The 22,728-nt window shown below is 35.1% G+C and overlaps 5 protein-coding genes across 11 annotated transcripts; 4 read left to right on the top strand and 1 right to left on the bottom strand.

Annotated features, from left to right (window-relative positions):
* The first annotated feature begins 653 nt into the window (after positions 1-653).
* Positions 654-2,964, top strand: LOC125205647 (ethylene-responsive transcription factor RAP2-2-like). 2 transcript variants are annotated; one of them, XM_048104707.2, is made up of 3 exons: positions 654-1,056; positions 1,722-2,651; positions 2,743-2,964. In XM_048104707.2, the coding sequence occupies exons 1-2, from the start codon at positions 783-785 to the stop codon at positions 2,603-2,605; spliced, it is 1,158 nt and encodes a 385-aa protein (XP_047960664.1). In that variant the 5' UTR covers positions 654-782; the 3' UTR covers positions 2,606-2,651; positions 2,743-2,964. The 2 variants fall into 2 exon arrangements, with proteins under 2 accessions (XP_047960664.1, XP_047960663.1); XM_048104706.2 differs by having other exon boundaries at positions 654-1,062.
* A 2,225-nt stretch (positions 2,965-5,189) lies between these two features.
* Positions 5,190-8,535, top strand: LOC125203595 (uncharacterized). 6 transcript variants are annotated; one of them, XM_048101979.2, is made up of 12 exons: positions 5,234-5,336; positions 5,410-5,460; positions 5,530-5,703; positions 6,426-6,557; positions 6,637-6,776; positions 6,896-6,982; positions 7,072-7,197; positions 7,283-7,435; positions 7,506-7,607; positions 7,896-8,069; positions 8,139-8,206; positions 8,297-8,535. In XM_048101979.2, the coding sequence occupies exons 3-12, from the start codon at positions 5,631-5,633 to the stop codon at positions 8,373-8,375; spliced, it is 1,134 nt and encodes a 377-aa protein (XP_047957936.2). In that variant the 5' UTR covers positions 5,234-5,336; positions 5,410-5,460; positions 5,530-5,630; the 3' UTR covers positions 8,376-8,535. The 6 variants fall into 6 exon arrangements, with proteins under 6 accessions (XP_047957939.1, XP_047957941.1, XP_047957936.2 ...); XM_089060943.1 differs by having other exon boundaries at positions 5,530-6,015; XM_089060942.1 differs by having other exon boundaries at positions 5,530-6,131.
* An 821-nt stretch (positions 8,536-9,356) lies between these two features.
* NDHO (NAD(P)H:plastoquinone dehydrogenase complex subunit O) lies at positions 9,357-12,688 on the top strand. Its single transcript, XM_048102958.2, has 6 exons — positions 9,357-9,592; positions 11,189-11,244; positions 11,668-11,733; positions 11,816-11,857; positions 12,070-12,129; positions 12,513-12,688. The coding sequence occupies exons 1-6, from the start codon at positions 9,400-9,402 to the stop codon at positions 12,540-12,542; spliced, it is 447 nt and encodes a 148-aa protein (XP_047958915.1). The 5' UTR covers positions 9,357-9,399; the 3' UTR covers positions 12,543-12,688.
* Positions 12,689-13,694: 1,006 nt separating this feature from the next.
* On the top strand, positions 13,695-17,590 carry LOC125205869 (GDSL esterase/lipase 5-like). The gene is made up of 5 exons (XM_048105033.2): positions 13,695-13,969; positions 14,180-14,313; positions 16,546-16,776; positions 16,863-17,118; positions 17,181-17,590. Exons 1-5 carry the CDS (start codon positions 13,735-13,737, stop codon positions 17,411-17,413), a joined length of 1,089 nt encoding a protein of 362 aa, XP_047960990.2. The 5' UTR covers positions 13,695-13,734; the 3' UTR covers positions 17,414-17,590.
* Positions 17,591-18,090: 500 nt separating this feature from the next.
* LOC125205868 (pentatricopeptide repeat-containing protein At4g32450, mitochondrial-like) lies at positions 18,091-20,171 on the bottom strand. The gene has a single exon (XM_048105031.2). The coding sequence runs from the start codon at positions 20,100-20,102 to the stop codon at positions 18,207-18,209; it is 1,896 nt and encodes a 631-aa protein (XP_047960988.1). The 5' UTR covers positions 20,103-20,171; the 3' UTR covers positions 18,091-18,206.
* Positions 20,172-22,728: the final 2,557 nt, after the last annotated feature.

The raw sequence follows: 22,728 nt of genomic DNA, 5'->3' as shown, positions 1-22,728 counted from the left end.
CAAAATCGAGTTAAAACCGTTTAAAAATTGACGGAATTGTTAGTGTAGGACCAATTGTGATCCGAGTTAAAATATTCAGGATGCAAAAATTTTAAAAATACTCCCTCCGTCCCACTTTAGGAGTCCCGGTTGAATTCGGCATGGATATTAAGAAATGTAAAGAAAATTTGGTGAAAAAAGACGGTGGAATATGGGTCCTACTATTTTATATTAGTTTTATAATAAAATTTGAGTGAAAAAAGGTGAGTGGGATGTGGAGCCTAATACCATTTATGGAATATTCCAACCGAAACTCCTAAAATAGAACACCCAAAAATAATAAATCGAAACTCCTAAAGTAGAACGGAATAAATAAAGTATAGGACCAAAATCATAAAATTGGACCAGTTTTACCATTTCTTTCTTTTTTCCCGACTCACAAAATACACTCCATGCTGTCATGCATTATTAGCAAAATTAATCACACGCAACTAAGCTTAATTAAAGCAGATAATCCTCCAACCCAGGGGTATTTCCGTCAAAACAACACCCTCCACAATAATTACTCCCCCTCCGGCAGGGGCAAAATCGTCAAATCGCTAAACGACACCACCTCGTTCCTCACGATTTCTCACCTGCCTCTTTTTGCGCACCTCTGCATATAAAAAATTAAACCCCACTGCCATTTTCTCTCTCTCTCTACCTTCATTTCCCCCAAAAACCAAAATCAAAGCCAATTTTTCCAATTCACGAAACCGAGGAAGAATTCAATCGACGAATCGAGGAACAACTGCACCCTCGCAATGTGTGGCGGAGCGATCATATCGGATCTCGTGGCGCCGGCGAGCCGGTCGTCGGCGAGGCTGACGGCGGATTTGCTCTGGGGAAGCGCCGTGGCTGGTCTGAGCAGGAAGAAGAGCAATCGCTTTAGGCATGCGAGATCTGCGCCGATCGTCGACTTGGAGGATGATTTCGAGGCGGATTTTCAGGAATTCAAGGATCGCTCCGACGGCGAGGACGAGATTGGCGCGAAGAAGACGTTCGGTTTCTCAGCTCCGAAGAGCTCTGGTGTGAAAGGTGAGGGTGAGTTTTCTTCTTCTTGTGGTGATGTTTGTTGTTGTTAGGTTGGTCAGCATGCTATTTCTGGAATGGAGTTGTGAATTTTTTATTTTTTTTTGTTATTTTCATTTATTTGTGGTAAATGCTCAGTGGTAGGTAGCTGAACTTTCTAGTTATGATGTGTTTTTGGTAGTATTTGCGTGGTTTTGACTGATGTTTATTTTAGTTTTTGTTTTGATGATTCTGATTGAATTAGATGAATGAATGTATGAAGGCCTGATCGAATCATAAGTTTTAATTATTGAATCGGTGTCACTAGCGATTATTGATCGAATTCCTTTTTTGTGAAGCCGATATTTTATAATTTAGCTTTTGTGTGATGATTATTTGTGTAGTTTGAATTAATGTTTGACAAATTACAGCGAGGTTCTTTTAGAATGATTAATTGCTCAGGAATAGCTGGAAATTTTGGAATAATTTTATTCTCCCCCAACTTGTATCTAAGAGAGAGAAAATATACAATTTGGCCTAGATAATATCTAAAATAACAAGTATGTGCTCTTTTTATTGGACTAATCATATGTTTTCTTTTAATTTTTGTTGTAACCCTTTGGATAATGGATCTAATTTGTCAACAGCGAGTATTGATCATATTCCTTTTTTTCTTGTTGCTTTTTATGAAGGTATGACACCTACGGACGCTGTTGAATCTGAGGAGGAGGCTGAGAAATCCTCGAAACGAAAGAGGAAGAATCAGTATAGAGGGATCAGACAGCGCCCTTGGGGAAAATGGGCGGCTGAGATCCGTGACCCGAGGAAAGGGGTTCGCGTGTGGCTTGGTACATTCAACACTGCGGAGGAAGCTGCTCGAGCCTATGATGTTGAGGCTCGGAGAATCAGGGGCAACAAAGCTAAGGTGAATTTCCCTGAAGACGCTCCGCCTGCTGCCTCGAGATGTACTGTTAAGGCGAACTCGCATCAAGAGGTTCCTAAGGGAATCCCGGAGGCAGTTCAGCCCAATGAGAATGAGAGTCTGAATTTCATGAACATGCTAAATGATGATTACTTCGATTCATTTGGTGTCGTTGAAGAGAAACCACAGATGAAGCAGTTCTGCTATCCTGAGACCTACCAAACAGCTGACGGGAGCAATCTAAAACCACTTACTCCTACTGATGGATCAAATGTTTGCTTCAGCTCTGATCAGGAAAGCAACTCTATCGATTGCTCAGACTTCGGTTGGGGTGACAACTGCATAAAAACTTCAGAGATTTCGTCTATGCTGTCGACAGTGCTCGAGGGTGAACAAGCTGACTTTGTGGAGGATGCTGGCCAAGCGAAGAAAGCCAAAACCAATCCCGTTCCCAGTGATGAGAAGAACACTGTCTCTGATGATCTATCAGCATTCGACTCCCAGATGAAGCTCTTTCAGACACCATATCCCGAGAGCAACTGGGACGTCTCACTCGAAGCTTTCCTTAATGGCGACGCAGCTCAAGATGGTGGAAGCGCAATGGATTTCTGGTCCTTTGATGACGTCCCGGCTATGCTGGGCGGCATCAACTGAGGCTGCTTAGCTAGTTAATGCTGACTTTATGTAAATAAGGCTACATGTTAGTGCTTTTTCTGCTTTTCATGTCGTAATACAATTTTTCGCGATTGCTGTGTTGTTGATTGGTCGCGCTTTCTCTTGATTTTCTCCAGGTGCGGTTGCTGCTGGTGATCAAGAACGGCAAGATCCAGAAACATGCCTAAGCCATGGACGGTGTTCTACTAGGACTCTGCATAAGGTGCATTACATAGGTAAAAACTAGGCGGAATTCGCGTTTGAGACTTTGAAAAACCAACGATGATATATGTCTGTACGGATTATTTTTTACGCGTTTTAAACTTATATCATACCGTATCTGCCGAAGTTTGTTTTCAGCATTATATGTCTGTTATTGCATCAAATCATCTCCAGAAAGAGAGGTTGCAGTTATAAATCTGGATCTTGGAGGCAGCATGCATCTTTCAAAACCTGCTTTATTACTGGTTTTCTTGATTCATATCATACATTAGAAATGTTGTAAATTTGCCAAATTTTGATGAAAATGTCTTTATTCTCATTTTAAATTATCTTCAATGATGTTGGTTGTTTGATTTATGCAAGCTGTGAAAAAGTATACTCCCATCGTCCCAAGTTACTTGAGCAGATTCTATTTAGGTAACCCGCTAAATGAATTTTCTTAAATCTCACGTCAAAAAAAATGATTCAAGCAATATGGGGTGAAGGGTTTTTTTTTGAATTGGTTGTGGAATTCAATCATTCATATTTGGCAACTGGTGAAAAAAATGTATTGTTAGGTGAAAATTGAAAACGTTGTGTTTGTTAGGGAAAAAGGTTGATTTTTAAAATTATTTATCTCATGCAATGACTGAATAATTTAAGATATGACTCAGTCGCCATAAAGTTGGTGACTGCTCGGTCATTGGTTTATTAGTGCAAACATTACTTTTGGGGCTCAAATCATTTGACACCGATGAATAAGAAAATTGTAGAAAAGTTGCAAATAGTAATACATTACTGTCACATTGTTCTATTTTAATCAATTTTATGGTTTATATTTTTTATATTGTAGTAGCAACTTTTCCCTGTTATAAAGTGAGTCACATTCTTCACTAAAAATATTCAAATCACTTTTTCTCCCTTTTCTCTCTCATACTTTTGCTAATTTTGCAAAATTCGTGTTGTTTATGAAGTCCCGGTTTTTAAGAGGTGGAGGGACTATAAGTTTGGGTATACACATTGATGCATCATGTTTCTTCACATTTACCATTTCAACATGCTATCGCAGAACATCAGTAATGAGAATTAATATATTCTCAGTATCTCTACCTCTTACTTTCATTTTCTAGATCGAAAAAGATTATGGCTTTGAGATTTTAATTTCCAATAATTTTTTTAGAAAAAAAAAACACACACAAAATAACCGATCGAGATTTGATAAGTTTTTTGAATTTCTTGTGGAATTGGGTCGCGAATTCAGTAAGTTACGGCACAGTATATAAAAATAAATAACAGCAAAATAATAATTTGTATAACGAATAAGAAATTAAATTAAAATATCAACTGCATGAATAGCTATTTTTTATTTGATCTAATTGGGTAATTTTTACTTATCTTTTTTATCTTTCAATTTCTGGGCTTTGAGCAAACAAGATTTATTCCTTCGGGCCTCTAGAGGCCCAATATTTTAAATAAACCAACAACAAAATACTACTTCCTCCGTTCCATAGTAATAGTGTCGTTTCTTTTCAGTACGGAGATTAAGAAAAATCATGTTAGGTGAGTTAAGTAAATGTAGAATAAAGTGAAAAATAAAAAAAGTAGAGAGATGAAGAGAGAAAAAAGGTAAGAAAGAATAAAGTAGAGGTGGAAAAATATGTTGACTTTTACTAAAACGGAAAATGACTCTATTACTATCTTAAGTACCATAATAGCAAAATGACTCTATTACTATGGAACGGAAAGAACAGTATCTACAATTTAATAAAAATAGATTAAACAAATTATCACCTACCTGGATATCAAATACCACCTCCGTCCATCAAAATTTGTCCCATTTTTCCATTTCCGTTTGTCTCATTTCACTTTTACTATTTTTCATAGTGGACCCCGTATTCCATTAACTCATCTCTACTCACATTTTATTATAAAACTAATATATAAAAATAGGACCCACAATCCACTAACTTTTTTAACTCACTTTTTATTATATTTCTTAAAATCCGTGCCGGGTCAAAGTGGGACAAATTTTGATGGACGGAGGTAGTAAGTAGTATGTACTCCCTCCGTCCGCGAATAGGAGTTCCGTTTTTCCATTTTAGTACGTCCGCAAATAAGAGTCCCGGTTTACTTTTACCATAAATGGTAATAGGGTCCCACCTTCCACTAACTCATTCCACTCATATTTCATTTAAAACTAACATATACAAGTGGTACCCCTATTCCACTAACTTTTTTCCATCCACTTTTCTTAACATTTCTTAAAACTAGTGCCGTCCATGAATGGGACTCCTAATGATGAACGGAGGGAGTATTTCTTAATTATATGTTATTCTTTATTATAAATGAATAATTTATCTTAATTTATTGCCATTGGAATTTGGATTAATAGTTTTGGGCATTTCACTATCCACAAACTAAAAAAAAAATGATCAGCAGCTAAACTATCTCCTGAAGAAGAATTGCTCTGGATCGGTTAAAATTGATTCCTCCAAGAACTTGAACGCCATGGCTTCTCTTCCTGAAATTGGTAACTAACTTGATTAAACTCCCTATTGCATTCACTCTTCTTGATTCCATTTCACAGTCGGTAAAAATGGCAGGTTCAGCGATTTTCGAAGCTGCGGCTAAAGGAGACCTTAAACAACTCAAAGGTGAAGTCTTGTTTCTTGATTTCCAATTCTTTCAATGTGGGATTCTAGTAAATACTTTTAATTTCGCAGCAATTAGCAAAAAGGTTGATGACAAGTGGGAGCTGCGGCAAATCTGCGATGAATACTAAGATTTCTCCACCGGCCGGAATGTGCTGCATATTGCAGCTGGAATGGGGCATTTTGATATCTGCAAATTCTTGATCGAGGGCCTCCAAGTTTACATAAATTCCTTCACTTTCAAGAGTTGTCTTTCTTCCAAGATTCCTTTTTTTTGAATAATTTGATACTTTAATGTCCAATTTTATATAAATTCCTTTACTTTCAAGAGTTGTCTTTCTTCCAAGATTCCTTTTTTTTTTGGATAATTTGATACTTATAATTCTTGAAATTTGCAAATTCTTGATTGTGGGCGTCCAATTTTGTATAAATTCATTTACTTTCAAGAGTTGTCTTGATTCCTTATTTTGAATAATTTGATAGTACTTATAATTCTTGAAATTTGCAAATTCTTGATAGAGGGCGTCCAATTTTACATAAATTCCTTCACTTTCAAGAGTTAGTCTTTCTTCCAAGATTCCTTTTTTTTGAATAATTTGATAGTATAATTCTTGAAATTTGCAAATTCTTGATAGAGGGCGTCCAATTTTATATAAATTCCTTCACTTTCAAGAGTTGTCTTTCTTCCAAGATTCCTTTTTTTTGAATAATTTGATACTCCCTCCGTCCTCGATTAATCGTCACTCTTTGACCTGACACGAGTTTTAAGAAATGTAAAGTTGGAAAAGCTAGTGGAATGTGGGACCCACATTTTTATTACTATCATTTATGGTGAAAATGAAGTGTGACGATTATTGAGAGACGGACCGAAATGGGAAAGAGTGACGATTAATCGGGGACGGAGGAAGTACTGCTTATAATAATTCTTGAATTGTTTGATCTGAGGATTGGATTGTATGCTTGATCAGGGGATACTCCTGTGGCAGAGGCTGTGAAAGGGGGAAACATGAAAATTGTGAAGTTTTTCATCAAACATGATGCTGTAACTGGTTATGCAAATATTGGGGGATTCACTCCATTGCACTATGCAGTTCTAAAAGGTCAGTGGCTGTGGCTGGTTTTGTAGTTGTAATGGTGTTGTGAGCTCGAATCGATTGGTTTGGTTTGGTTTGTTTTCAGATGATATCGAGCTTGTGCGATTGTTGGTGATGCAAGGTGGTTTGATGGATCGAGATTCTGGAGATGGAACGCCTTTACAGATTGCTGTTTCTCGTGGAAACGTTGAGGCTGTCAAGTGTCTCCTATCTCGTGGCGCAAATGTGAGTGTTGTCGATGATAGTCTTTGTTCAAATCATTGTTTGTTTTGTGTTTCTTGATACACTTGGTGATGATATATGATCTTTTGATTAAGCTATGAATATATTTCTTGTATTTGCAGCCGTCTTATTATGATGCACTAGCCGACACGCCTCTTTTATGTGCACTCAAGTCTCGCTCGTTTGAATGCTTCGATGTGCTGCTTGAGGTATGTTTATGTGAAATGAAAATATCTATCTATCTTGTTATGCTTGATAAACTTCGTATTTCAGTTGCTTAAGTAGTTTCTCTTGGCAGGCTGGTGCGGACCCGAATGTGTATTACTTCGGGTTAAGTCCTTTGGGATTTGCTGCAAAACAAGACGACACAAAAATTGTAACGCGTTTGCTTGAAGCTAAAGCAAATCCAGATTCATTTCAAGCAGTTAAATTCTATGCCTCTCTTGTTGCACACATCCATCCTTCTTTAAAACCAATTACCTGTCGTTTAATTCTATGTCGACTTGCAGGATTTTACTAAACCAATTCAGGATGCTGCTATGGTGCGTAATCGTGCTGCTGTGGAGATTTTGTTTCCCGTGACTTCACAAATTGCAGATTATCCAAATTGGAGCGTTGATGGCATAATCGAGCACACTGATTCGGAAGAATTCAAAACAAAGGTTTGAAAGTTGAAACTAATTTTGATCTTCGATTGAATTTGCAACTTACATAACATGTGTATTTATGCAGATGGCGAAGAAAATGAGAGTCGGCTTGGCAGAAGAAGACATCAGAGGGAAGCAATACGCGAGCAATAAGGAATACCGCGATTCCGTCTTAAACTATAGAATGGTACTGCCTCCGTCCCTGAAAGTTTGACACAGTTTACCATTTCGGTCCGTCCCTGAAAATTTGACACACTTCACTTTTTACCAGTTTTGGCAGTGGACCCCATATTCCACTAACTCATTCTTACTCACAGTTTATTATAAAACTAATACTTTAAAAGTAGGACCCACATCGCACCAACTTTTTCAACTCACTTTCCATTACATTTCTTAAAACTCGTGCCGGGTCAAAGTGTGTCAATATTTGGGGCAGGTAGTAGTAAACTTTTCTTTCTTCCTATGTGATGCGTAGGCTACGCACCTTGAACCGTCAAACCCCACGTGGGTATTAAAGCTAAGCACGTGTGAAGCGCGCATGGGTCAATGCAACCGTGCTCTGTTTAACGTTCAGAAATGCATTCGACTCGAGCCAGACTCGGCCGTCCCTTACCATGAAGGAGAAAAAATTGTTTATGAGATAGTCAAGGTATTAATGTGATCTTCGAACGACATATTGATTCGTCATCTAACGTTTAATGATTGTGTTTTTGTGAAGAAATTCCTCATGGCATGCCTTGCCTTCTCCTTGGATCCTCACAACAGGAACACTGGTGATGCATTTAGGTAACTAACTACTCAAATTCTAATGTTTTTTTTTGTTAGTAAAAGTAAAACATTTCTTGAAACTAATTGTGTTTTGTTTTTTGGTGGCAGAGTTTGTTTGTTTGATTACTTTGTTTGGTTGAGTCAGATGAGCAGCCCTGACCAGATTTTGAGTTGTATTCTATTGTAGATAGCATTGTTGAATTTCCCCATTTTTTGGAGGAGATAATATTTTGGATCATATTCAATTGTCACAAATCATATACTCCACATTGATTCATAATTCATGCAAATATTTGTTTCATATACTCCACACTGATCAATTTATAATGTTAATTTAATTCTTACTACTACTATTTTACCTCCTCAATTTTTTTTAATAAAATTAATATTATATTATATATAACCGTCGCCTAGTGACATCTCCAATAACAGAATTCCTAGGGTCGGAATTTCTTTATACAACCAATATCTCGGTCAATTGGTCATCTCTCATCTTATTTCGCAGCTCTGACATTACCTTTTTTTCACCAGTTGACCATTTTACATCGACGAATAAGAAAGTTTTAGAAAAGTTGCAAATAGTAGTAATATATTAACATCTATTATCAAATAAGTCTTCTTTTTTTAATCTATCTTATAAAATTAGTTTACCTTTATTTTTGATAACTTTTTCGCTGTTATACAGTGAGTCATATTCTTCGCTAACAATATTCAAATCACTTTTTCTTCTATTTTTCTCGTACCTTTGCTAATTTTGCAAACTCACTTTCATTCTAGATCAAAAAAGATTATGGCTTCTAGATTTTAATATCCAATAATTTATAAAAAAAATTAACCGATCGAGATTTGATAAGATTTTTGAATTTCTTGTGGAATTGGGTCGCGAATTCAGTAAATTAAAAATAAATAATTATTTTGTTTAACGAATAAGAAATTAAATTAAAATGTCAATAAATAAATATTTTGTTTAATCTTCTTATTTGATATAATTGGGTAATTTTACTTAGCTTTTTATCTTCGATTTCTGGGCTTTGAGCAAACAAGATTTTTTCCTTTGGGCCACCAGAGGCCCAATATTTTAAATAAACCAACAACAAAGTAACAATTTTACAAAATAAAATAAAATGCAATAAAAAAAATAGATTAAACAAATTATCACGTACATGGATATCAAACCTTATCATATCTAACACAAGTCACTAAAATTCTTTATGGCGTTGCTCTCTCACGGCTCCTTCTCCGGCGCGGCCATTTTCCGCCACGCCGCCACACCGCGAAGCCCGATTCCAGTCGTGATAAGGGCCGTGCAATCCGCCGAGAACGAGAAGAAGGTTGCTGACACCAAAGATGAGCAAAAACCTCCTCCGGCTGCTGCTGCCAAGCCCAAGAAACCAGTTTACTCCAGTCAGTTTTATATGCATTCGTCTTTCGTAAAATTTACGAGCATTTCGCTTAATTTGTAGAGTAATTGCACTTTAACGGTCTGTAGTTAGGGGCGGACACAGAAAAAAAATATTGTTACGGACTTCAATTGCTTAATTTGTAGAGTAATTGCACTTTAATGGTATGTAATTAGGGGCGGACGCAGAAATAAAATATTGTTACAGACTTCAATTGCTTAATTTGTAGAGTAGTTGCACTTTAACGGTCTGTAATTAGGGGCGGACACAGAAAAAAAAATATTGTTACAGGCTTCAATTGCTTAATTTGTAGAGTAGTTGCACTTTAACGGTCTGTAATTAGGGGCGGACACAGAAAAGAAAAATATTGTTACAGGCTTCAATTGCTTGATTTGTAGAGTAGTTGCACTTTAACGGTCTGTAATTAGGGGCGGACACAGAAAAAAAATATTGTTACAGGCTTCAATTGCTTAATTTGTAGAGTAGTTGCACTTTAACGGTCTGTAATTAGGGGCGGACACAGAAAAAAAAAATATTGTTACAGGCTTCAATTGCTTAATTTGTAGAGTAGTTGCACTTTAACGGTCTGTAATTAGGGGCGGACACAGAAAAGAAAAATATTGTTACAGGCTTCAATTGCTTGATTTGTAGAGTAGTTGCACTTTAACGGTCTGTAATTAGGGGCGGACACAGAAAAGAAAAATATTGTTACAGGCTTCAATTGCTTGATTTGTAGAGTAGTTGCACTTTAACGGTCTGTAATTAGGGGCGGACACAGAAAAAAAATATTGTTACAGGCTTCAATTGCTTAATTTGTAGAGTAGTTGCACTTTAACGGTCTGTAATTAGGGGCGGACACAGAAAAAAAAATATTGTTACAGGCTTCAATTGCTTAATTTGTAGAGTAGTTGCACTTTAACGGTCTGTAATTAGGGGCGGACACAGAAAAGAAAAATATTGTTACAGGCTTCAATTGCTTGATTTGTAGAGTAGTTGCACTTTAACGGTCTGTAATTAGGGGCGGACACAGAAAAGAAAAATATTGTTACAGGCTTCAATTGCTTGATTTGTAGAGTAGTTGCACTTTAACGGTCTGTAATTAGGGGCGGACACAGAAAAAAAATATTGTTACAGGCTTCAATTGCTTAATTTGTAGAGTAGTTGCACTTTAACGGTCTGTAATTAGGGGCGGACACAGAAAAAAAAATATTGTTACAGGCTTCAATTGCTTAATTTGTAGAGTAGTTGCACTTTAACGGTATGTAATTAGGGGCGGACACAGAAAAGAAAAATATTGTTACAGGCTTCAATTGCTTGATTTGTAGAGTAGTTGCACTTTAACGGTCTGTAATTAGGGGCGGACACAGAAAAGAAAAATATTGTTACAGGCTTCAATTGCTTGATTTGTAGAGTAGTTGCACTTTAACGGTCTGTAATTAGGGGCGGACACGGAAAAAAATGTTGTTACATACTTCAATTGAGCCTACTTTCTAAATTTATATAGTTAAAATGCAATTACTTTGTATATTGATTTTTATGTGGTCAGTAGTTTTTATTTTCCTATCTAAAAGTGTTATGTTTCTTGATATGGTTTTGTTAGTGAAGAAGGGACAGATCGTCAGAGTCGACAAGGAAAAATATCTCAATAGTGTAAATGTAAGTTGATTTCAATTTAGAGTTTTTATTTAATTTGGCTGGAATAAGATTTATGACACAAAACAATGGTATCAAGTTAACTGGGGCAAGTATTCATGCTATTTACTTGAGTTTTCTATTTAAGGTCATGGTTTAGAGTTATTGTTTAAATGGGTAGGTTTTCTATTTCTATTGCTTACTATTTGTGGTTATCGGATTTTTTTTTTTTGCTATTAAGGTTGTCGGATAATCGCAAGAGTTCTGAATATTTATGTCGCTTAATATTGTCGACTTGTTTATATTTTCTTGTGTTCTTCCGCTACTTTTAAAGTAGTAGTATTCGATTGAGTGTTTGCAATTTCGTTACAATCTCACTGTTGAATTGGCGATGTTTCTATTTTTAAGATATACAGTATACTAAACCGATAAATTTCCCATCTCTAGTATCTATCAGTCGGGCATCCGCCTTTCTACAAAGGGTTGGACTATATATACGAAGACCGGGGTGAGGTAGCATAACATTTCCCTCTATATATATTATTGATAATTGGCACGTCTTAGTTAATTAATATATGATCTTGGCATTAGCTAGGTGCTGGACTTGCGCATATTCGAGACCGGTGAATACGCTCTTGTAAGTAACTTAACTGTCGGTGTGTGTGCGCACGCAGAAATTTATTTTGATACGATTGTATATTTAAATTTCGAGTGTGAAATTTCAAGATAATAATTTTAATGCGCTTTTTGTGATGATATGAACTTTTGCATAATAATTCATAAAAAAATATCGAACCAAAAGAGAAATTATGTAATTTTTCACTAAAGATACATTGATTTTGGATGCAGATTGCATGGGTTGGAATACCAACTGCACCAGCTTGGTTACCAACAGAAATGCTAATACTGGTTAGTACTAATTAATGATTATAGTGTCATAACATTTGTGAATTACTCCCTCCGTCCCCGATTAAGAGTCACACTTTTCCATTTTGGTTCGTTCCCAATTAAGAGTCACACTTTATTTTTACCATAAATAGTAAGTAGGTCCCACATTTCACTAACTCAATTCACTCACATTTTATTATAAAACCAATATAAAAAAATGGGTCCCACATTCCACTAACTTTTTCAACCAACTTTTCTTTACATTTTTTCTTAAAACCCCTGCCTGATCAAAGGGTGACTCCTAATCGGGAACGGAAAGAGTATATGAAAATTCAAATTAAATATTCCAATTTTTTGAACAATGGATAGATTTGTGATCAAGGATTTAATGACTTGTTTTGCAGTCGGATAAGCTGGATTACGAGAGAATATAATACAGATTAATGCCGATGGAGATCAAAGTAATCATGTTTGGTAATTGTGATTAGAGTTGCAAAATGTTGGGTATTGATAAATATTATGTTAATAATTCCTTCATTTTATCAGTAACTTAATAAAGTATGTAAATCAATTTCAAGTATTATGTTGCTGCAATCTTGAGTTTAGGGAACAGTTTATTTTCCCATTTTTTTGTTAATATTGAATATATAGTTTGCAAATATGCCACTTTATTTCCAGCCCAAATTAAAGCCCAAACTCCTATTTGTCTAGAGATTTGTTAAATGCAGCCCAATTATTAATTTTTCTTTGTTTTGGGTAGTGTGGAACGAAGTTAGTATCTACACATAAGATGAATCAAAGAATCATTACCCCACCAATGGGTCGCAGCACAGTTGGCAGCGCGGAGCTGTGGTGACCTTCAGGTCACAGGTTCAAACCCTCCTCAAGCCCGGTCGAGCAGGAATAGTCGGATTCCGCCAAAAGGCGGGTTCGGTACACCTGTGGTTAAACCAAAAAAAAAATCTTTACCCCTCTATTAACTTATAAATCAAAATCTTGTTATAGATTTATACAATTTGTAAACTAGTGTACAAGGATAAAATAATAGAGTACTCCATTCGTTCTATATCAAAATGACAAAATACTCTATTACTATGGAACGGGAGAAGTAGTATTTAAAGACTAATTTGCATGTGAGAGAGCAATGTATAGATATTCAAAGACCAATTTTTTAAGAAGATACTGAACTTTTATATTTCGAAGTCTCCCATTTCAAAGATATTCAAAGACCAATTTCACACCACCTAATACGATACATGAATACAATAAGTAGTAGTAGTATTTATTTTCAATCTAATCTCCGAATATCTTAAAAACAATCTTCCCCGACCACCTTATTAGTCCAAAATGTACAACTATTTATTTTATTTTATAAAATTATATACTCAAGTCAAGCTATTATAATTTATAACATGTTTTATGTCACTATAGTATCTTTCGAAATCCCAAAAGTCAAACTCTTCTTGTGTCATTCATATCTCAGCACGTGAAATATAAATATCCAAAGTCAACTCTATACTAACTACTAAAATTAAATAACAGTATATAATATTATCTACACCTATTGGCTTAAATATTTTTCTTTACCATACAAAAATACACACATTTGGCTCTACACATCTAAATATGGAGAAGCTAAGTCTCTTCCTCTTCTTGATCTCAATCCCTCCCATCCTCGGCTGCCGGAAACAGGCGGCGCCGCCTCTATTCATCTTCGGGGACTCCCTATTCGACCCCGGGAACAACAACTACATCAACACCTCCACTCTCGACCAAGCCAATTTCTGGCCCTACGGAATCTCCTACTTCCGCCACCCCACCGGAAGATTCTCCGATGGCCGCCTAATCCCCGACTTCATCAGTAAGCCCGGTCACGACCTATATTTAAATATTTATTTTTAATCAATTTAAAATTTACTTTTTCAATTTTTTCGCGAGTTCAAAGTATCTTCAGAAAGCTATCGTCGAGAGCTTCCTGATGATAAATTAAAATTTCCTAGTAAAAAATGAAATTGGTTAAATTTAATTTGTAGATTTATAATGTGTTTAAGTATTTTGTGCAAGGTTATAGCTGAGCATGCAGAATTGCCATTGATTCCACCATATTTAGAGCCAAGAAATTACCATGAATATTTACATAATTACCATGGGGTAAATTTTGCATCAGCTGGAGCTGGGGCTTTATCAGAAACATTTCAAGGGCTGGTATGTTTTCTTTTTTTAAAAAAAATTAAATTACTCTTAAATTAATTTTCAGACTAATGCAAATTAATTATGATTCATGCAGATTTTATGTTTTTTTTTTTTTTTTGACAAAGAATAAGATGTCGACAGGTGTTTGTGACAAGATAAAAGTGAATGGAATTATGGATGTGATATCCATATATTATAACTAGTCCAACCAATTATAAGATATATGAGCAATATGTAGGTTCTCTATAGGTTATTTTCATATATTTTCAACAATTTACTTGAACCCTATTTTGAATTTTTTTTTTTTTACATACATATAGTGCGAATTTAATTTTGTGAGATATTGTTTGATTTTTTACGTCATAGTATTTTTTAAAAAAATTAAACATTATTTTATTATGGAAACTTTTTCTACTGCTAAAGATACTTTTATGGGACTAATTGATAATGATGTTTTAACTAAGTTAATAAGGGGACACAATCATTAACTGCAGAAAGTTGAAGTAAATGAAAGCCAATATTATAAGCTAGTTATTCCTATACCAATTAATATTCTTCTTAGGTTAGGTTGATCCCCACCTTTGTCGTAAATTTTATTTCAATTAATTAACTTTGTTTACATTAGCTTGTAGATGAATATAACATGATGTAAGTGAAAGTTTGCCAAACTAATATGCTCGCCTCAAATAAAGAGTGACAAGATCCAAAGAAATAGAGTCATTAAAATCAACATCGGATATGGAGTAACAAACAAAATTTGCAGAATCTATGTTATTTAGTGTGGGATTGATGGTAACTTGGAACACAAATTTTATAGAATATTCTCATACTTTTGGACCAATGGTGGAGTTATAATTAAACAATTAGCAAGTGTGTTATAATGGATCTGTGCGTGTGATCAAATACTAACTAAGTTACAGTAATAATTAATAATTAATATCAACTTTATATGTTAAAAATATCAACACAAAAATATAAGTTTATCAATATTGTATTGATTAACTTATGTCTGTGTTGATATTTAAATTTATATGTTGTATTGGTATAATTATGTCTTTATAGGACATTAGATAATGTAATCACTGTATATATTTTTGTGGATGGGGATAGGAGTACAAGTTAATCCATAGATTTACTTTCAAGACATAATTTATTTGAACTTAATAATACTTCCTCCGTCCTATAATATGAGTTCTATTTAGTTTGACCATAGATTTTAAGAAATATAAAAAAAATGAGTTAAATAAATTAGTGAAATACGATGAATCCTACTTATATAGAGTATATGTGGTTTATACTAGTAATAAAATGTGAATGATATAAGTTGTGGACGTGAGATCTACTTGTCATTTATGATAAAAGTTAAATATGACTCTTATTGTAGGACGGATGAAAATGACAAACTATGATTCTTATTGTGGAACAGATCGAGTAATCGAATTGTTTCTAGACTTAGGTTTAGTAGAGATGGGCCCAAAAATAAATAATTGTTGGATTTATATAGAAGATGGGCAGGTCCAATAACGACAAAATATCTGAGAAACTCACATGGCTATGGCCCACCAACCTAAGTTTCTAGAAATAGTCATTGTAATGTCATAATCAAAGACTTATGCCCTACACAAATTTGCACCTAGAGTGTAGTGTATACAAACTACAAACAAATAATTTCCAATCGAATTTGAACCAATCTAAATTTTCAATATTTGAGATATTATAAATTCGAACTCTAAACTTTTAATTAGGCCATGTAAAATACTCCATTCCATTTTTAATCCTTATTTTTTGTCACATAGCTCTTCACTTTCATCATGTAGTATATTTCTTACTCATTATTAATTATTAAACTATTTTTAGTTTAAGGCTCATTCTATTCACAATACTCCAACCAATTCTTAGGGTCAATTGCTTTAATGTCACTAAATTTCAATATTTTCTCAATCGTCTTATGGTAACTTAATTAGGGACAAATTCGATAACAAATTGATGCACGCATGTAAAATTTTAGAGTTGTCAATGAATAGTGACGTAAATGTGTATTATTATGACGACGTGGACAACTATACGACACCATTTTGAGCTTAAGAAACTAAATAATAGCATAAGTTACGTCATCTTTTGTTTCACTTTTGTATATTTCATGTTCATGATAAGTTGTGCTTGAACTCACAAGTATTGTGAAGAAAAGTTTATATAGTACTATAAAAGAAATGTTATTTGTTTTAAATTTATGCTTTTTTATAGGTAATTGATCTCAAAACACAGCTAAAATACTACAAGAGAGAAATTGCTGAACTAAGCAAGAAAATAGGCAAAGCTGAAGCAGCAAGAATATCATCAACTGCAGTTTACATGTTCAGCATTGGCAGCAATGATTATATGAGCCCTTTCCTCTTAAACTCCACTATCCTCTCCTCTTATCCCCACTCGACATACGTCGACATGGTGCTCGGGAATCTGTCAACCGTTGTGAAAGTAAGTTTCCGGCAGAGAGACGGACGCATAAGAAAACTCGCGATTCTCTTAATTTCAGCTTCTTGATGCTAGTAACTTTTTTGCAGGCAATACACAAAAAAGGGGGCAGAAAATTCATATTCCTAAATTTAGGAGAGCTGGGATGTTTACCGGGCTTGAGAATTCTCAACCCAGAAACAGATGGTGGATGTTTGGAAGAAGCTTCAGAGCTATCGAAACTGCATAACGAAAAACTCGAGACTTTGCTGGTGAAAATGGACCAACAGCTGTACGGTTTCAAGTATTTCCTCTATGACTTCAAAACCAGTCTAGCGGAAAAGACAACCCGGCCCCTCAAATACGGTATACACACATTTTTGCACTTTTACGTCCCTCCTAGTGTTTCAATGAAGCATGTCTTGCAGGGTTTGAGGAAGGGAGGATGGCGTGCTGTGGGACGGGGCGTTTGAATGCGGTGTTCAGCTGTGGGGGGAAGAGGCCAGTGAAGGAATTTCAAGTGTGTGAGAGTCCAAGCAAGTATGTGTTTTGGGACTCTTATCATCTTACAGAGAGGGTTTACAAACAAATGGCAGATGAAATGTGGAATGCAAGCACAGAGAGAAACAACAGCCTGAAGGAACTATTCCTATGTTTCTAATGTATTTCTTCGGTAATTTATCATAGTTTTCGGTTTTTTCTTTACGTTTAGAGCAATTAATTCCTGATTTATATTTTATACTGGTATTCTGTTGTCAAAAACTCCACCTCTCCTAATGTCGAACAATCCATAAGGGCAATCAGTTATGGTTCTAAAAGCTCGTTACAGTCTGTTTAATTAAGGCGGCTCGTGAATTACAGGTGACAATTGACATTCTTCCTCGGTCTGAATCAAGATCAAATTTTTCACCTAGGAAGAAGACTTCATCTCTAAACCTAATCATACCTTAATCCTAAAATCCTTTTCTATAGTCTCAAAATTTGAAAATTGAAACCAACAAGCAAAACTAAATAGGATATATACACACCCGCCCAAGTAACAGAAGAAACCAGGGTCTGACTAAATAAAGCAAGGTTATGCAAAAATTCCAAGCATAATTTCATGAAAAATCTAAAGGTTCAGATGGAAAGAATACGGCATACCTAAAAACCCGGCATTTAACATCTCCCCTTTCATCCGCACCATAGCGTTTACTTCCATATATCAGGTCTTGATAGAATCCTGTCACGTTTCAAGCTGGCAGAAAAAGGGTGAGTACGTGGCGAAGTAAAAACATAGTAGCACGACAAATCAAAAGAACACCAATATATATATATGGAATTGAGTAACTCCAGAAAGACTGCAAATTTTCCAGCTTTGTTAAAATAAGAAGAATTACAGCACAAGCTTAGCTGTATATGACAGAGAACAATAAGGTAAAATTCCTGAATAATCTCAAATCAAGCAGTCTCTTTCACCAAAAATCATTACAACTACACGATCCATCTCTAAAATGATGAAATCTCTTGCTGTCTCGTGCAACAATTTCCCTGCCAACTATCTTTGATATGATCTTAAACACATTGTGGCAATCGGTGCACACACGGAGATTCTTTATTATACGTATAGAGGCACGGGCTGGAGAAGTCAAGAAACCATGTGCGGCTGCAAGTCTCTCGCTATGAGCCATAAGAGCTTCCTCCTTGGTTTCTTGGTCCACATCATGGAGCACACATCTGATCTCTGGTATGTATCCAACCTCTTTCATATGCTGCTTCAATGACCTCAGCAATCCGTATAGTCTTTCATTATCGGGATGGGATCTATCTCCTGCTCTGTATTCGTGGACTCTATGCCTAACATCGAGGGGGCCTTGACCAGTTGATTTCTTTTTCTCTTTCTCTTTGTTCATATCACTGGCAGACAGTGGTATGAGGCCTTCCCTTGATTGCTCATTCAGGCGTGTGGGATCAAGGAGTTGAACAAGCTCAGCACATTGATCACCAAGCACCACATTTCCGTGTATTCTACAAAACTTCATCAAGGTCTCCCATATTTCCACAGATGGCTCGACTGGCATACTTTGAATGAATTCCATGGCTTCATCTACGCACCCTGCAGTTCCCAACATGTCCACTATGCTAGCATAGTGCTCCATACCAGGAACGACACCATAATCTCTCATCATGGACTCGAAGTGCAGCATTCCTTCAACAACATCACTTATTACACCACACGCAGAAAACACCCCAAGAAACATCAGTCCATCAGGTCTTAGCCCGGATTGCTTAAACTCTGCAAACAATTCGAGGGACTCTTCTCCATGGCCATTCTTAGCAAGCCAAGATATCATAATATCCCAAGACGTCAGATTACGTTCAGGCATTTGATCAAAGACTGCAAAAGCATCTTCCATAGAACCACATTTGGAATACATCTCAATTATCTGATTATACATTCTCACTTCAAGATGAGCCATCGACTTCACAAGATGCTTGTGGACAGATTTAGCTTCAGCCAAAGCCTCATTCTCACCACATGATTTAACCAATGCCATAAACCGAGGTATATCAACTCGGATCCTCTCCTTCTCAAGCAACTCCAGCAGCTCCACTGCTTCCTTCACTTTCCCACCCCTTGTGAGTTGATCAAGATCATCCAGTTTGCTAGTGGCTCGACTCTCCGCATTCATAGCCAAATCAGCCGATACTCCATAATCCGTTACTACTCCACTCTGAGATTCACTAACAGTTCTCTGGTAGTTCCCTGCATTAAAATGATAACTCCCAGCAACATTTTGCGGATGAACTCCATAATCACCACCATTCTTCACCTGCATATCCGCCCTCCCACCATAAGAACCTCCCCTCGAATTCTCTAAACGCATTCCGCCATGATTAAGTGGCATCGCATCCAAACCTCCGCCATTAGAGCTCACATTCTGCTGAAACGTTCCATTTCCCATCTGCCCCCCAAAACTCCGGCCATGATTCCAACTATCAAAACTCGAAGAATTATAACCCGATTGATTCCGAACACCACCGCTACCATTACCATACGAATCGGATAAATTCAATCTTTTACCCCCAATTTGACCATAAACCCTACTAGGGTTTTGGTCCTGCTCAATCCCCCCTGAAATACTTCCAAACTGATCATTTCGATTGAAATTCACGTAACCAGATTGATATTCAGCGCTATCCCCATCAAAATTGCTGTAAACATCAGCTGTTTCAGCTCCAGCTCTGAAACTTCTACCAAAATTAGGGATTTCCACGGAGCAGCTAAAATCGGAGGGATTTCTCCGACATACGTTGATTGCGCGTCTCAGAGAAGTGAGCGAGACGACGGCAGCTCTCCTTGTGTACATGGCCTGAGTGGACTCGCCCGATGCAACTCAGTGAGTCGATCGATTTTAGGTCGCGGCGTTGCACAATTTTTGGTGACGGCTGAAATGCAGAAAGTGAAACGCAAGTAAAATGGGTAACCATAAATGGGTCGGGTCGGGTCTATAATTCGAATACCAGATCCGTTTATGTGAGGCCCATTTTTTCGACCCAATTGAAAATTTTCCAGATATTTTTACTGCTGATTTGAAAATTAGTACTCATAAATTAGACTAATGGTTACCAGAGAATAATCCATTGCTAACTCATTATTTAATTGCTAATTATAATTAATTTAAGGTTATAAGATTTTAGAAAACGTGTGGTCTACAATTTGCCACGTGTAATTTTCATTTTTATTAATTAAATCGAAAAAGATTAAAAAAAAACTCCAAATTAGAGTTTTGGATGAAAAATGTCAATATTGTGTTTCGAAAATATCAGCACAATGCTTTGAGAATGTCAACATAATGCTTTAAGAATGTTAACTCATTCTTATATTGATATTCTACATGTAATATATTGATATATTTTACGTAGTAGTATATTGACATTTTTGCTGTATGAAAAAAATTTAAAAAATTTGAATTTTTTTTTCAAATTTTGACGTCGGAACATATGCATGTAGTATATCGTTGGAATCCTTACAAAATTATCTATAATTTGATATATGTTATATGAATTTAAAGTTTTGGGATTTCTTTTAAAAGTTAGTTATAACTAATTTTGTAGTTAATTGACATTAATGGTTATTGATATTTTTTGGAATTAATCATATGGCCTTATTGACGTTTTTTGTTGATCGTATTGACATTTTGGGACTGATGATCTAGACCTTTAATTTAAATATCTAATGACTATTATTTAAGTATAATTAATAATTAAGTATTGAGTTAGCAATATAACACTCCACACTAGTTACTACTACTAATAATTATATAGTATGATTTATCTATCAATAATCTCATATAAATGATCTATGGTTACTACTTAAAGAGACGATCAACTTAACTTCAAATTCATAGACAACTTAATACACATGACTTCCATTATTGTTTGTATTCAACTTGTTTTGATATAAGAATCATCAATTTCTTATTTCACACATAGTTTATATGAGAAATTGCCTTTTAAAATTATTTTGTTTCGTAATACCTATGGTATATTCTTATACTAGTATCCCACATATCTCATATCTCTTATATTTCTATTATTCAATATAGTATATTATTGATTTATCGTATCTTTTTCTTTTTCATATATTGTTTTCCAATCCGCTAAGTCAAAGTAGTTTTATACATCATTATAAGACTACACTGATTTTACAAGAAAACAATAATCCAGAAATACTATTATCTTAACTATAATCAAGAAATACAATTAGTCAATTACCTTTATATTATAAGACCATGGGATATTTCGATCAAATTGACAAGTTGTAATAAAAGGATTTGGTCTTCGTAAGCACGTGTTTCGGCCACGTATGGATTTCAATTTCACTAAATAATCTTAATATATGGTTTAGGTATATTCAACACTTCAAGCATGGAAAATTGGAAATAGCTAAATATATTTTAAAATCACAAAATAGCTATCAAACAAAATAATTGAATACATATATTGGGGTTAATTTGTGTTAAAATGACAACCCCTCTTAAAGTGACACCGTGACACCACTTATACAATAATATTATAAATGTTACACAACAATATTACAAACACTACACAGCAATCTATAGATTGCTGTATAGTGTGTCGGATATTGCTGGACAAGAAAAATTGTTGTATAAAGACCAACAAATTGTTGACCGTCTTTTTCAGATTTATTTTTTTGGCCACGTGGCAACTTATTATTCGTCCACGTATACAAATAATTGACTAGGAATTATGGTATGGTGTTATTTTAAAGGATGGTGGCACCCTAACATGCCTAGAATATATTATCTATACGTGTATAAATAATCAAACCTAAATATAAAACGACCACCAACAAAGTTCTACCAACTTACTCCCATATTTTCGTCACTCAATCTTCATATATATATACTTAAAATCACTCTCAAATACTCCCTTAAAATATAAAATAAATATGTAGTAAATCATAGTATACATCGTATTACAATTAATTAAACCTTAATTGAAAATATCTCTAGACTCTAGAGCCATTTCCCTTCACAACGACTAATCACCGTTTTTTAAAGACATCGTCATTATTTTGGGCCCCATTGGCCAACACATTTTACACGCCCACAATTATCAATATGATAGTATTATCTTTGTCTTTTATTTTAAAAACAATTTCACTATGTGATAAAAAGTTGTCTTGTGAACCTGAAAAATATATTTTGTCGGTAACATCCATGAAAAAATAAATATATGAGTATAAAAAGAAAGTACGACACAAACATGAATCATATTATTTTTTTAATAAATATATATGTCCATAACCAAATAGTCTTGCTAGCTAACAATTTTAATAAAAAATTGATAAAATATGAAAGAGAGGCAATAAATTATTACATTAAATTAGAAATTTGGACTAACTTTATTTACAAAGAGAAACAATTAGCATTAAATTAGAAATTTGGACTAACTTTATTTACAAAGAGA

Source organism: Salvia hispanica, chromosome 6 (genome assembly GCF_029641045.1).
Source record: "Salvia hispanica isolate PSC_SH4W2 chromosome 6, Shi_PSC_v1, whole genome shotgun sequence".
NCBI classification, from domain to species: domain Eukaryota; kingdom Viridiplantae; phylum Streptophyta; class Magnoliopsida; order Lamiales; family Lamiaceae; genus Salvia; species Salvia hispanica.
The sequence above is the reverse complement of the archived record's forward strand: the minus strand, read 5'-3'. Positions and strand labels throughout refer to the sequence as shown.